Source organism: Sus scrofa, chromosome X (genome assembly GCF_054392235.1).
Source record: "Sus scrofa isolate SSC_HxYL_T2T_F1_AM1 chromosome X, Sscrofa_HxYL_maternal_Yorkshire_Landrace_v2.0, whole genome shotgun sequence".
NCBI lineage: Eukaryota > Metazoa > Chordata > Mammalia > Artiodactyla > Suidae > Sus > Sus scrofa.
In genome coordinates, this window is record NC_139401.1 from 77,169,554 (window position 1) to 77,185,960 (window position 16,407).

Consider the following 16,407-nt stretch of genomic DNA (forward strand, 5'->3'; position numbering starts at 1 on the left):
TGATGGAGTATGATAATAGGATAAAAAAGAATGTATACATATGTGTAACTGGGTCACCATGCTGCATAGTATAAAAAAATTGTATTGGGGAAATAACAATAAAAAAATTTTAAAAAGTCAACCAAAGAGGCTCTATTGTACAAAGTTTATAAATGTGAATATAAAGCCTATCTTAATATGGCAATCATATAAGTGTGTGTGTGTGTGTGTGTGTATGTGTTTGAGTATTTCTAAGCATTTAATTAATATTTCTTGCTGGTCTATAAACTAAAAGGTACATGATTTTTGGAATATTATATAAGTTAGCAATCTTGCATTTCTGCATTCTAAAAATTATTTTCCTAAGTTCCCTGGTCGCCTAGTGGTTAAGGATCTGCCATTGTCACTGCTGTGGCTGGGGTCACTGCTGTCACTTGGATTCAGTCTCTGGCCTGGCAACTTCTGCATGCCACATGTGCAGCCAAAATATATATATATATTTTTTTTCCTTTGTATTTTTTTATGAGAGTTGCAATGTTTATTTCAGGTTATCTCTTGTTTCTGTTTTTGTTTTTTTTATTTTATTTTTTGCCACACAGGCAGTATTTGGGAATTCCTGGGACAGGGATTGAACCTACACCACACAGCAGCCACCAGAGCCACAGTGGTGAGAAATGCGGGAGCCTCAACCCTCTAGGACATCAGAGAACTCCCTTTCCTTTGTATTTTTCATCACATTTCAAAGAAACTTATGCTTATAACTTAGGGCTTACTATATATATTTCCAAGTATTACCAACCAAATTGAATTTTATATGTTCAAGCATTAACATTTAATTGAAATTATATGATAAACTTCACTATATTTTATGACTAAAACAAGAACAGTACATGCATGAGTATAATGTATTTGCAAATAATCACTATCAATGACACTACATTCTTACATAGGAAGGCAGATAGCACACTACTGAATTGTTCTTTTAATTTCAGAAATCATTCATTTTGAGATACATGTTAAAAATACAGAATAAGCTTCGAAATATAAGAAATTGTTCTAAAGGAGTTTAATTACAGTTGACCATTCTATACTTAATATGGCTTGCATTCTTGCTGAGGAATAACATTGTGATAAATAGGTTCTCTCTGTCCTGAAATCTAGACAAAGGATCTGGAGACTGATTGTACTGATGGTTTGCATTCAATCTTTCTGTCCTCGTGTTTCTTTATAAATAAAATAGAAATAAGGGCTTGGACCAGGAGGCAACTCCTTATGCTATATGAACTGTGTACTATGAGAAGCAAGAATGCAGATAAATATGGGCTTAGCAAACAATGCCTGCCTCCACACCATTCTATCATAGAAGTTCAGTGTGAAGTTCATTGTAATTAATAAGCTTATAAATTTTTTAAAGAGAAAATACAGGAAGAGAAGTAGTAAGGAAGGCATTGGGTAAAAAAAAAAACAAAAAAAATCACTTTTTATGGATAATCTGATACTAGGGCACACTATATAAGTTCCTTGCCCCCAAAATATCTTTCTTGATAATAACTGATTTTAAAATTAGTCTCACCTGATTAGATTGCCTGAAAATCTAGCAACTAGCAATTCATTTGATTAATGGACATCTCCCTTGAAAAATGCCAATTATCTACTGGGCACTGACAGAAAAATGTGAATTAATTCAATGAGACAGCCTTCCTTCCAACTTTTTAAGCAGAAAATAGCTGCTCTGTGAGAAGAGAAGTTCTGATTCAGGGAAGGGGAAGGGTGGGAGCAGCTTTTAAAGCAGAGAATCCTTTTGGAGAAAGCCTTAGTCATGGAGTCTTCTGTGAGGTACTCAGGTAGGATAGCATGAGTGAGCTGGAAAGCCAGGAGAAAGAGAATGAAGAGGATGTCAAAGACATACTTTGTCTAGTTTAAAGCCTAAGTTTTCTAGTTGATCTTAAGGACAAGTTAAATGGTTCTTTTCCTTCATATACGAAAGGCCTCACCATCAGGAAAATAATATTCAATCAGTATGAATATGTTTTTGTGGGAAGTATTATTTTAACATGATGTTTCAAAGAGGAGACATTATAAACACCAAATATCTGTTCTTTAAGATTTGAGTTGCCTATACATGGGAAGTCCTGTTGGGCTAACCAGAGATGCCATCGAAATGTTTTACTATATTTAATTACAAGTGGCAATAAATTATAAAAATCAATGTTTAGGCATTCATGGATATAAGAAAACTGGCTACATTTTGATTTTCATGAAAGAACCAATACAATTGTTTTTTTCTACAAAATCACCAACACAAGTACTACATTTTAATATTCTTACAAATGGTTACCCAAGTTTATTCATGATAATATATGCTTTAGGACAATAGATTGTCTGGTCTATCTGGGCAAACCTGGTGTTTTCCCTTTTAAAAAAATAAAACATCCTCTTTTTTTCAGAACAACAATAAAACCCCCAAACTCTGCTATCATTAAATACTACCAAGAACCATAAAATAGAAAGAATAGCAATGCAAAATAATTGTTTATGAATCCATAGAAACTAAAATATCTTAAAGTCTCATAGAAAGGATTTGTTTTTACTGGTTAAGCATTTACAGAAGCCCCATCAAAAAATGTCCCATTCACATCCGCTTTTGCTGCTCTAGAGATCTATCCAAAATGACATGACGAGGCATCCCTACCTGCGTTTCTATTACAGAATGAGGGTATAATTTGAAGCTTTCCCTTATATAACCTTATATAAGGTTAAACTACCATGCTGCTAAGCTGCCATGTTTGAATTTTCCAGAGGAATACTCTCATAATTATTGGGAATATCCACTAGTATAACTGTGTCTTTTATACATTAACAACCCTAAATGATATGGAATCAGGCTGTTCGTTGCTTAACGCTGATCATGTTCCTTTCATGAAAGGACTATATCGTGTCCTTGACACAATGAACTGCTTTGCAGAACATCACAGACTTTGAAAAACTTATGGTTTCCAAAGGAGACAATTTAGGGGGTGGGGGGATGCACTGGGGTTGTGGGATGGAAATCCTATAAAATTGGATTGTGATGATCATTGTACAACTATAAATGTAATAAATTCACTGAGTAATTAAAAAAATGTTTTTCAATTAAAAAAAGGAGTATATGATATCACATTTCTGAGAAAACTCATTGAAAAATTAAGATCATTTAGGGAGTTCCCATTGTGGCACAGTAGAAATGAATCCAGTCAGTATCCATGAGGATGTGGATTCAATCCCTGGCCTCGCTCAGTGGGTCAGGGTTCTGGAGTTGCTTTGAGCTGTAGTATAAGTCAAAGATGCAGTTTGAATCTCATGTTGCTGTGGCTGTGGTGTAGGCTGGCAGCTATAGCTCTGATTAGACCCGTAGCCTGGAAATTGCAATATGCCATAGGTGCAGCCGCAAAAAAAAGCAAAAAAAAAAAAAATTAAGATAATCTACTTTCAAAGCCCATTGATTATGGAAAGACTGCAAGTTATTTTGTGATCATTTTTAATTTTCCAATTTTACTTATCCTAATTCTATTACTAAAAAAGCATATATGGAAAAAGTATCCCTGTTCTGAAAAGGTGAATACCAAAATCATATCTCTGAGTTTATAATATCAATTTTGATAAGAGGGCATAACAACACAAAGAAGATAGTGACAAGAGGAAAATAAATCAGAATATGAGGACATACATTGTCACATGCAAGTACTTCTAGTAATAAAGCAAAATGAGGAAAGAAAAAGCCAAACTGGTATGTAAAAATCCATAATAAAGTGTCCCAGTACATTTTTAAGTATTGTTTTACATGTATATTAGATGTTCTTTAATACATTTCAATTATTGCATTAGACATCTCAAAATAAGGATACATACTTCTATACATCACACACAAGAAACAGATCTTTGTGTATGAAATATATATCACTTACATTATAAAGAGAATTAGGTATAATTTCATTTATTAAATACTGAGGTCACAAATCTCCCAGGCTAAAATGTATACTTCAGTGCTCGGTAATAATCTGTCTCTGAACTAAGCAAAATAAAATACACTGCAATCAGTATACCGAGCATCCATGAGTAGATTACTTATATTCACTAAACAAAAGTGTAATATCCTCCAGTTTACATTCATGAGTTTTTCCTGTCAATAGAAGCAGCAGCAGCAGTAGCAGAAGCAATAGTAGTGGTAGGAGTAGTAATGGTATTCTCTTCAATACAAAAAAGATTCTTTAAAATTCCATCATTTAAAGAAAACAAGGCATACTACACAGTGGTTCTGAATCATAAAATTTAATAATAGGACCAATTTGGCCAGACTTTTTAAAATAAATATGATTTTCAAATGGGTTCAAATTTTATGTAGATCATTAATACTACTTATTTAAAAAGACAGTTAATCTTCTTGAAGTATAACTATTATGTAGCATTGTCTAGAGTTCACTCAAATGAGTTACAACTATATCATGTATGCTAAGCCCACAAATCCACTATAGTAAAATTTCACTATATGACCATAAAATTCCAGGTAGATTAATATGATACACTGTAATTCAAAGCACATGGAAGTCCAAAAGAACAAGTGTCATTCATAATAAAGGGGAAAGATGTTAATTAAATCAAATTGGTTAACTCAAAAGTCAGCTTACCTAACACTAAGGTAGTACCAATACCATGTACTTCATTTTCAAAGGCTTAACCATGAACTATTTAGATTACAACAGCAATATAAAGCCTTTGGCTAAAAATTTCTTCACTTGTACTATAATTTCATTAGATGTAAAATTTACAGAAGCCTATGGAAACCTTTACTTCTAGATGAGGCCACATATGGATAATATACAGGTCTGTCTGCAAACATCCTCAATTTAATTCTGTAAAAACTTTGGCACCAACCACATCAGGAGTTCACATACTAGCACAAATGATTTTTGCTCTGGCACCAAAATAGTATGTTTACATTTTAGTAATTACAGTGAGTCAAATGAATAGCGTCCTTTGATTATACACAATAACAAGCTTCTACAATACATGTTTGTTCTTCTTAAAAGAAACCTATCCTTTCAAGATCTAATGTTAAAAAACACTGACATTGCTTGGCATTATACTATTATATTTGCCTCTGTTTATTGTAATGATTCCCTAAACCATTATTGTACAAAATCAGAAAAAAAAACTATTGAAGTAACTTTATTTGAAAGGAACTTTAGAAGCTAGTGTGCAGAAAAGCTGGTAGGATCTTCAGACACCCATTATATACTTAAATAAATACCTCAAAAATACTGAAAAACAATATAATATGAATATTGCGGATGTGTATATGTCTTTTACCTCACACTCCCTAAAAAAGTAAGCTTAAACAGAATATTCAAGTAATGTAGTAGAAAACAATGCCTTTGATATAAGATTGGACAAAAAGCCATACTTTTAATTTTTTCTTCATCCATTTTGGGTGAGGAACACTAAAAATCTTACAGGCCAGTTGATGTTCGCTTTTTCATGCTCCGTCGCTGAGCTAAGCTTGAAGCAGCAACAGGCTCTAGGACTGGTTGAAAGGTATTATGAGTCAGGGCAGAATATGTGGCAACCATGGCTCCCTAAAATAATGAGAAATATTACAAACTAAATAACTATCTCTGGAGGTTTAAAAACTTCCACATTATATCATGAAAGATTTAACTAGAATACAAGTTTTTCCCCCCTGGAAAATAACTGAGAATCTTTAATCTGTGCAGTAATGATCCCTTGATTAACACCAGATTAATTATATAATTTTAATAACTATGCTTCTTACCAATTTTTAGAATACTAAAAAGTATTATTTTAATCAATATATCATAACTCATCTAATTTGCTTTAAAATGTCTTTTAATTTTTATTTTTAATAGGAATTGTATATATTGCATATGTTATTTTGATATACATATTAAAATGATTATTTCAGTCAAACTGATTAACATATTTTCTACTCACATAGTTATTACTTTTTTGTGCAATAAGAGCACCAGAAATCTACTTTTAGCAAATTTCTAGTATTCAATATAGTATTACTAACTTTAGTCATTGGGCTTCACATTAGATTTGTAGACTTATTCATCCTACATAACTGTATGCCTTGAGCAATATCTCGCCACTTCCCCCTCCTCTCTGTCCTTGGTAACCACTGATCTACTCTGTTTCTACATATATGACTTTTTTATATTCCACATATAAGGAAGATCACATGTCATTTTTTTCTTTCTGTGTTTAGATAATTTCACTTAGCATGATGTCTTATAGGTTTATCTATGTTATTGCAAATGGCAGGATCTTCCTTAAAGCTGCATAATATTCCATTATATATATTCTATATGTAAACATATATATGTGTGTGTGCGTGCGTTTGTATATATATGTACACACATACACACACACACAGAATTTCTTCATCCACAGAGATATTTACAATCCCATGTTCAGTGCCCCATATTCAAAATAGCCAAGATATGGAAATATCTTAGTGTTTATCGACAGATGAATGGTTAAAAGACTTAAATGTAAAATACAGAATTTAATTGTCTATAAATATGGAAACTTTCACTAATGATTATTAATTTAGTAACAAATGCAATATTTTGTTTCCATACGAAACTTACATTCAGTCTGCTCCTTGCCCCAGTGTGTCCTAAAAACAAGTCAAATACAATCAAGAATTTTTTTTTACTTTTTTTGATTTTAAGGGCCACACCCACAACATATGGAAGTTCCCAGGCCAGGGGTCAAAGTGGAGCTGCAGATGCAGGCCTACCCCAAAGCCACAGCAACACTGGATCTAAGCCATGTCTATGACCCAAACCATAGCTCACAGCATCCCTGGACCCTTTAACCCACTGAGTGAGGCCAGGGATGGAACCTGTGTCCTCATGGATACCAGTCAGGTTTGTTACCACTAAGCCACAATGGGAACTCCAAGAAGTTTTTATTTATCATTGTAAGGCAGTAGGTAAAGAAGGTTAAGAAGAATCCATGGTTGTTATTTTAAAAGGCAAACCAAAAAAAAAAAAAAAAAAAAAGAAACCTATAGGGAGTTCCCCTTGTGATTCAGTGGGTTAAAAACCTGAGCTTGTCTCTGTGAGGATGAGAGTTAAATCCCTGGCCTCACTCAGTGGGTTGAGGATCTGATGTTGCTGCATGCTATGGTACAGGTGACAGATACAGCTCACATCTGGTGCTGCCATGGCTGTGGCACAGGCCTCTGCTGCAGCTGCAATTCGACTCCTTGCCTGAATATCCATATGCCATAGGTTTAGATGTAAAAAGGAAAAAAAAAAACTATAAATATACCTTTAAAAATAAAGATATTTTATGGTAATTATATGTGTCATCAGTGAATGGCATGCAATAGCATTATTAGGTATCAAGCATTTAGAAGGTGCACAAAAGTATGTTTGTTTTACCTTAACAGCTTGTGATGTATCATTTCTATTTGGCTGATCATTTGGCAACTGATCTCTGTGGGTTATCCATGAATGTTTTAATACTTGCTCTGTTGTATACCGCTGCTGTGGGTCCATATGTAGCATATGGGAAAGCAAATCCTAAATTAAATTGAAAAAAATATATATACATATGTAAAACTACGTATCATCAAAGATATTAGTAAAATATATCATTTCATATTGTCTCAAAATATGAAAGAATCAACAGCTTTGTGGTCTGTTTTATTTGATCTATCATTATGGAAAACAAAACCTACAGAATGAAAAGTTAACAGTCAAAAGAGAATCTTGAAACATATTTTTCAATATACAGAATATCCTTATGTGTCATTCTAAAATGAGAGGATACCAAATCTCTGGAACTGGAATGTGGTTAGTGAGCAAAAAAGAAAATAGAAAGTACAGGAGTACAATGGAATGTGCTTAATGGTCAAGAAGAGGAAGAAACAATTGATCTTTGCTGGTAATCTGGGCCCCAAAGTATAAGGGTGTCTATATACAGATACGACATAGAAACGAGGATGCTATGTTGTTAATATACTCAGTAACTGGTGGTTTAGTGTATAAAATATTAAAGGAAGCAAAACATAAAACCAAGATTAGCAGCAAAGTGCTAGCATAGCAGTGGTCAGAATACCCTAAGTTTTTCATCAGAGTAAATATGAATATGCTTATTTTGTCTCTGTTGTAATAAAACCTTGTAAATATGATCTGGGATAAAAAATGGCAGAGGAGTGGGACATGGAACTCACTTTCTTCCAAAAACACAGCCAAAAAAAAAAAAAAATCTATGTGTAGAACAATTCACACAGGAGATCTACTGAACACTGGCAGAAGACCTCAGACTTCCAAAAAAGGCAAGAAAATCTCCACCTAACTGGGCAGAACAAAAGGGAAAGAGAGAGAGAAAAAAAGGGAGAAGAGAAAAAAGGAATCAGGGGAGTTCCCATTTTGGCACAGCAGAAATGAATCCGAATGGTATCCATAAGGATGTGGGTTCAATCCCTGGCCTCACCCCAGTGGGGTGAGGATCCGGAGTTGCCATGAGCTATGGTGTAGGTTGCAGATGCAGCTCAGATCCCATGTCACTGTGGCTGAGGCATATGCTGGCAGCTGCAGCTCCCATTTGATCCCTAGTCTGGGAACTTCCATATGCCACGACTGTGGCCTTAAAAAGCAAAAAAGGAAGAAAAAAAAAAGGAATCAGGATGGGAGCAGAACTCTTGAGATGGAGTGGTGAAAGAGGAAAGGAATCTGCACTCTGGGAGGCCACCTAACTGATGGGGATATTAGCCTGGACAGAGGGAGTGACTTAATGTCTTGGAGAAAAGTACAGTAGCCAATCTGAGGACAGCAAAGCAGAGAGAGAGCTGCATAGACAAATGGTACCAACACCCAGAGAACCATAGCCTGATACACTTGGGCTGGGGCTAGGCTCTGAGGCTTGGGCTTAGGTCAGTTCCAGAGAGAAAACTAGGGTTGGCTGTTTGGAAAAAAACAGAGGAGGCTCTGGAGTGGTGCACCACAGCCAAAGGAGTACAAAAGAAGGCCTGTACCTCCCAGAACAGCAAGGCATCATTGTTGGGGAGTGATAGAAGAGTGGGGCAGGACTGCCATAAGGACTTCTTTCTCCGTGCATGCGTGGGCTCTTAAGTGGCAGGGAGCCTCTTGATTGGGCTACAGGGGCGTGTGCAAACTACTACAGCCAACTCAGACTCCAGAAGGCCCACCACCACTGAGAGCCTGTGACCAGGCAGCACCTACTGCCAGAGTCACCCCAGGGTTCGCTGCCTTGGAGGGCTCTGAAACCCAGTGCTGCCTATTGCCCCCAGCTCTCTGGGAGTGCACATGACCAGCCCTTGCTGCTGCCATGGGGCCAGGGTCCGTGCCACCTCCCTGAGGGGGCGGTCACCACCATTGCCAAGGGCCTGGCAACCAAACACCACCTGTAGGAGCCACACATTGTCCACATCTCCCTGGAAGCACTCACAGGCTATATACGTTTACACCCCCATCAAGAGGATAATACCTTGCACACACTGAGGAAAGAGACAGCAAGCCATCCTCACACCAAAAAATATTAAACCCATACAAGCTAACAGGGATGCTCCCACATATAAATAGCCTTTGTAGACTACAGTAGATAACTGTGACCCTTAAACACACATCATAAGAAAAATGTAAGTAAAAGGAAGAAGCTAAGGAATCATTCCCAGTTGAACAGGAGAACTCTCCTGCAGGAGCAAACAAGGAAACAGACCTCTGCAGTGTAACAGACACTGAGTTCAAAAAGACGGTAATGAAAATACTGAAGGAATTAAGGACTATCAACAGCAATGCAGATTACTTTACAAAGGAACTACAAACTATACAGAGGAGCAATGAAAAATTAGAAAATACATTTGCCAAGAAAAAAAAAGTAAGCTAAAGGCATTGAACAATAAAATAAATAATGCAGAAGAATAAGTGACTTGAAAGATAGAATAAGGGAAATCACCCAATCAGAGCAGCAGACAGCCAAATGAAAAAATAAAATAAAATAAAAGCAATATAAGACATCTATAGGATAATATAAAGCTGGCCAATCTATACATTATAGGGATCCCAGGAAAAGAAAGAGAAAAGGGGATTGAAAATGTATAGGAAGAAATTATGGCTGAAAAATCCCAAATAAAAAAAAAGAAATAGATATCAAGAAGCAGGTGGAACAGAGGGTCCCCACAAATATGAACCCAAACAGAACTACACCAAGACATATTAAAATAGAAATGGCAAAACTTAAACAGAAGGAGAAAGTTCTAAAGACAGGAAGAGAAAAACAAAAGTATTACAAGGGCACCCCCATAAGGCTTTTAGCTGATTTCCCTCCAGGAATGCCACAAGCCAGAAGAGTGACAAGAGATATTTAAAGTTCTAAAAGGGAAAAATTTACAAACTAGAATATGCTACCCAGCAAATCATCATCTAAAATAGAAGGACAAATAAAGACTTTCCGAGACAAGCAAAAACAAAAAGAATACAGCAATACTAAGCCTATCCTAAAAGAAATTTTGAAAGTTCTCATCTAAATAGGAAAGAAATAAGAAGATATAGGATGGAGGAAGTTAAAATTGGGAAGCAAACACAAAAATAAGCCAGTATACATATCAAAAAGAAACAAAACAAAACAAACAAACAAAAAAAACCAAAAAGCCTACCGATGAAACACAAGGAATAAAAAAGCGTAAACATGAAGACACAATAAAAAGCACTAAAATCATAAAATTTGGGGAAGGAGACTACAAAGTCTTGGCTCTTTCTTAGAATCTGTTTGAGGCTATATGACTATCAGTCTAAAAAAAGCAGCTATAGGAAGGTGTTAACATACTAGAAAAACATGGCAACCCTGAACCAAAAACAATAAAAGATTCATAAAAAAAGAGAAAAGGACACAAACAAAAAAGAAAAGGAAATTATCAAACCACAAAGGGAAAAATGAACAAAGGAGAAATATAGAATCATCTTAAAAGTTTAAAAGATATGTAATAAATACACACCTGTTAATAATTCAATGGAATGAAAGCTCCAATAAAAAGACCTAGGTGGCAGACTGGATTAAAAAAAGAGACTACAATATTCTGCCTATAAGAGACTCACATTAGGGTAAAGGACACAAAAATTGAATGTGAGAGTACATAAAAAGATATTTCATGCAGATGGGAACAACGAGAAAGCAAAAGTTTCAATGCTCATATCAGACAAAACAGATGTTAAAACAAAGGCCATAAAGAAAAAGCAGGATACTATTTAATGATAAAAGGATCAATTCAAGAAGTGGCCATTACATTTGTCAATATATATGTTCCTAATATAGGACCACCCAAATATATGAAACAAATACTAACAGACATAAAAGGAGAGGGCCAATAGAATGGTTAGAATTAATTGACATTTTCAGTACATTATATCCCCCCCAAAAAACAGAATACACATAAAAAAAAGGAGAGAGAATACTATGAACAATCATATGTCAAAAAATTGGACAACCTAGAAGAAATGACAATATTCTAGAAACACCAATCTCACCAAAATTGAGTTAAGAAGAAATAGATTATTTGATCAGACTGATCACTAGAAATGAAATTAAGTGTGTAGAGATTAAGGCCTTGTCAGTTGCATCATTTGAAACTATTTTCTCCCATTCTATAAGTTGACTTTTTGTTTTCTTTTTGGTTTCCTTTGCTGTGCAAAAGCTTGGCAATTTGAATAGACATTTCTCCAAGGAAGATATACAGATGGCCAACAAACACATGAAAAAATGCTCAACATCCCTGATTATTAGAGAAATGCAAACCAAAACTACCACAAGATACCACCTCCCACCAGTCAGGATGGCTATCATTAACAAGTCCACAAAAAACAAGTGCTGGAGGGAGTGTGGAGAAAAGGGAACCCTCCTGCACTCTTAGTGGGAATGTAAGCTGGTACAGCCACTATGGAAACAGTATGGAGATACCTTAGAAATCTATACATAGAAATACCATATGACCCAGCAATCCCACTCTTGGGCATAAATCCCGACAAAACATTCCTTGAAAAAGACACATGCACCAGCATGTTCATTGCAGCGCTATTCACAATAGCCAAGACATGGAAACAACCCAAATGTCCATTGACAGATGATTGGATTAGGAAGATGTGATATATATACAGAATGGAATACTAGTCAGCCATAAAAAAAGAACGACATAATGCCATTTGCAGCAACATGGATGGAACTAGAGACTCTCATCCTGAGTGAAGAAAGTCAGAAAGACAAATACTATATATCACTTATATCTGGAATCTAATATATGGCACAAATGAACCTTTCCACAGAAAAGAAAATCATGGACATGGAGAACAGACTTGTGGTTGCCAAGGGGGATGGGTAGGGAGTGGGGTGGCTTGAGAGCTTAGGGTTAATGGATGCAAACTACTGCCTTCGGAATGGATTCACAATGAGATCCTGCTTTGTAGCACTGGGAACTATGTCTGGTCACTTATGATGGAGTATGATAATGTGAGAAAATAGAATGTTGGAGTTTCTGTCATGGCTCAGTGGTTAACGAATATGACTAGAAACCATGAGGTTGTGGGTTTGATCCCTGGCCTTGCTCAGTGGGCTAAGGATTTGGCATTGCCATGAGCTGTGGTGTAGGCTTCAGACACAGCTCAGATCCCGTGTTGCAGTGGCCATGGCATATGCTGGCAGCTACAGCTCCAATTACACCCCTATCCTGGGAACCTCCATGTGCCATGGGAGCAGTCCTAGAAAAATGCAAAAAGACATTTAAAAAAAAAGAATGTGTAGTTTTCCTGTGTTGAGCAGAGTGAATAGAAGTGACTTTAAATGAAATATAGTTATCTATAGGGAAGCAGATAAAAGACTTATGCTATTCTGAAGATGGTGGAATAGAAGGACTGGAGCTCAACTTCTCTCCTAAAAACAACAAAATTCACAACTAAAGGCTGAGCAGTCTTCAACAAAATGGACTGAAAACCTTCAAAAAGATACCTTATTCCAGAAGAAAAAGAGGAGGCCACATCAAGAGGTAGGAGGGGCAATTTCACAATATTAACAACCCCAAACCTCCCGAGTGGGAAGCTCCACAGACTGAAAACTAAGTGGTTCACAGAGACTCACCTACAGCAGTGAGAGTTCTGAGCCACACATCAAACTCTTATGTGCTGGGATCTGGCACTGGGAGAAAGAGCCCCTGGAGCATCTGGCATTGAAGGCCAGTGGGGCTTTTGTGCAGGAGCTCCATGGGACTGGGGAAAACAGAGACCCCATTCTTAAAGGGTACACACAGACTTTCACGTGCACTGGGTCCCAGGGCAAGTCAACGTCTCCATAGGAATCTGGGTCAAACATGACTGCAGAACTTGGAGGACTTCCTGAGTAAACATGGGTGAATGTGGCTTGCTGTGAGGGAAGGACATTGGAAGCAAAGCTCTCAGGGATGTTCAGCAGCATGCATTTCTCTGGAGGTGGCCATTTTGGGAGAAGCCCCAGGGCAAACAACAATCCAGGTGGGATCACAGACTCACCCCTCAGTAAACAGGCTCCCTAAAGACACCCCAGGCACACAGCCACCTCTAATCCCATCCAGAGACTAAGCCCCATCCACCAGAAGGATAGGAATCAGCTCCACCTACCAGGGGGCAGGCATCAGTCCCTCCCATTGGGAAGCCTACAGAAAGCCCCCGTACGGACATCAGCCACAAGGGGGGCAGACACCAGAAGTAAGAGAGACTACTACTCTAGTATCTGTAAAAAGGTCACCACACCAAAAACCTATAAAAGTGAAAAGACAGAGAAGTATAACTCAAATGAGGGAGAAATAAAAAAAACCCAGAAAATCAGCTAAATTATCAGGAGATTCTCAACCTCCAGGAAAAAGACTTTAGACTGTTGATGTTGAAGATGAGCCAAGACATTGGAAATAAACTGGAGGCAAAGATGGATAACTTACAGGAAACACTGAGCAAAGGGATACAAGATATAAAACTGAATCAAGAAGAGATGCAAAATACAATAACTGAAATAAAAAATTCACTAGAAGCAGCCAACAGCAGAATACAGGAGGCAGAAGAACGAATGAGTGAGGTGGAGGACAGATTAGTGGAAATTATGGATGCAGAATAGAAAAGTGAAAAAGATTGAAAACAAATGAAGAGAGTCTCAGAAAACTCTGGGACAACATAAATACACCAACATCCACATTATAGGGGTGCCAGAAGGAGAAGAGAGAGAGAAGGGGACAGAAAAAATATTCCAAGAGATAATAGCTGAAAACTACCCTAACATGGGAAAGGAACCACTCACTCAAATCCAGGAAGCACAATGAGTACCATAGAAAATAAACCCAAGGAGGAACACCCTGAGATACATATTAATTAAACTGACCAAAATTAAAGACAAAGAGAAAATCTTGAAAGCAGCTAGGGAAAAGAAACAAGTAACATACAAGGGAACCCTGATAAGGTTATCGGCAGATTTTTCAACAGAAACTCTGCAGGCCAGAAGGGAGTGGCATGATATGTTTAACGTGATGAAAGAAAAAAAAACCCAACCAAGATTACTTTACCCAGCCAGGCTGAAATTCAGATTTGAAGGAGAAATCAAAACCTTCACAGATAAGCAAAAGCTAAGAGAATTCATCAACACTAAACCAGCTTTACAACAAATACTACAAGAACTTCTCTAGGCAGAAAAGAAAAGGCAGCAACAAGAAACAAAAACACCACACATGACAAGGCTCACCATACATAGTAAAGGTATATATTCAGTAAAGATACAAAATCATCCATGCACAATTATGCCACCAAAATCAGAAATCATGAGAAGAGGTGGGTACAAATGCAGGACACTAGAGATGAAATTACAATTAAGAGACCAACAACTTAAAACAATCTCATTATATATATAGACTCATATCAAAACATCAGAATAACTGCAAACCAAAAATCTACAATTTATACACAAACAAATAAGAAAAATCAACTCAACTAGAACACTAAAGATAGTCATCAAACCAGAAGAGGAGAGTACAAGAGAAGAAAGGAAGAAAAAAGAGCAACAAAAACAAATGTAAAGCAATTAATAAAATGGCAATAAGAACATACATATCAATAATTACTTTAAAGGATTTCCCGTTGTGGTGCAGTGGTTAACGAATCCAACTAGGAACCATGAGGTTGCAGGTTCGATCCCTGCCCTTGGTCAGTGGGTTAAGGATCTGGCATTGCCGTGAGCTGTGGTGTAGGTCGCAGGCATGACTTGGATCCTGCATTGCTGTGGCTCTGGCGTAGGCTGGTGGCTACAGCTCTGATTCGACCCCTAGCCTTGGAACCTCCGTATGCCATGGGAGCAGCCCTAGAAAAGGAAAAAAAAAATAATAATAATAATTACTTTAAATGTTAATGTACTAAATGCCCCAACCAAAAGCCATAAATAGGCTGAATGGGTACAAAAACAAGACCCATATATATGCCGTCTTCAAGAGACCCACTTCACTTCCACAGACACATACAAATTGAAAGTGAGAGGATGGAAGAAAATATTCCATGCAAACGGGGATTAAAAGAAAGCTGGAATAGCAATACTCATTACAGACAGAATAGACTTTAAAATAAAGAATATCTTAAGGGACAAGGAAGGCCACTACATAATGATCAAAGGATCAATCCAAGAAGAAGATATCACAATTTTAAATATCTATGCACCCAACATAGGTTCACCACAATATATAGGGCAACTGCTAACAACCTTAAAAGGACAAATTGACAATAACACAATAATAGTGGGGGACTTTAACACCCCACTCACAGCAATGGACAGATCATCCAGACAGAAAATCAATAAGGAAACACAGGCCCTGAATGAAGCATTAAACCAGATGGACTTAAGAGATATTGATAGGACATTCCATCCAAAAGCGACAGAATACACATTCTTTTCAAGTGCACAAGGAACATTCTCTAAGATTGATCATATCCTGGGCTACAAGTCCAACCTCAGTAACTTTAAGAAAACTGAAATCATATAAAGCATCTTTTCTGACCACAATGCTATATGACTGGAACAGCCACATGTAAAAGAATGAAATTAGAGCACTCCCTAACACCATACACAAAAATAACCTCAAAAAGGATTAAAAACCTATATATAAGACCGGACACTATAAAACTCTTAGAGGAAAATATAGGCCAAACACTCTCTGACATAAATGACAGCAACATCTTCTCAGATCTACCTCTTAGAGTCATGACAGTAAAATCAAAAATAAACAAATGGGACCTAATCAAACTTAAATGTTTCTGCACAGCAAAGGAAACCCTAGAAAGAAATGAAAAGACAACCCACAGAATGGGAGAAAATCTTTGCAAATGAATCAACTGACAAGGGATT

At 36.8% G+C, this 16,407-nt stretch overlaps 1 protein-coding gene across 28 annotated transcripts in view; it reads right to left on the reverse strand.

Moving 5' to 3' along the window:
- Positions 1-3,788: 3,788 nt before the first annotated feature.
- RPS6KA6 (ribosomal protein S6 kinase A6) overlaps positions 3,789-16,407 on the reverse strand; it is a 206,716-nt gene continuing 194,097 nt past the window's right edge. For 21 of the 28 annotated variants that reach the window (XM_085008807.1, XM_085008827.1, XM_085008813.1 and 18 more), the window contains 2 exons: positions 7,431-7,571; positions 3,789-5,591 (listed from right to left, as the gene is read on the reverse strand). In XM_085008807.1, coding sequence (XP_084864933.1) covers positions 5,466-5,591; positions 7,431-7,571 — 267 coding nt within the window. In that variant the 3' untranslated portion in view covers positions 3,789-5,465. The remainder of the gene's footprint in view (positions 5,592-7,430; positions 7,572-16,407) is intronic. The other 7 variants (XM_085008829.1, XM_085008815.1, XM_085008810.1 and 4 more) reach the window with 2 other exon arrangements.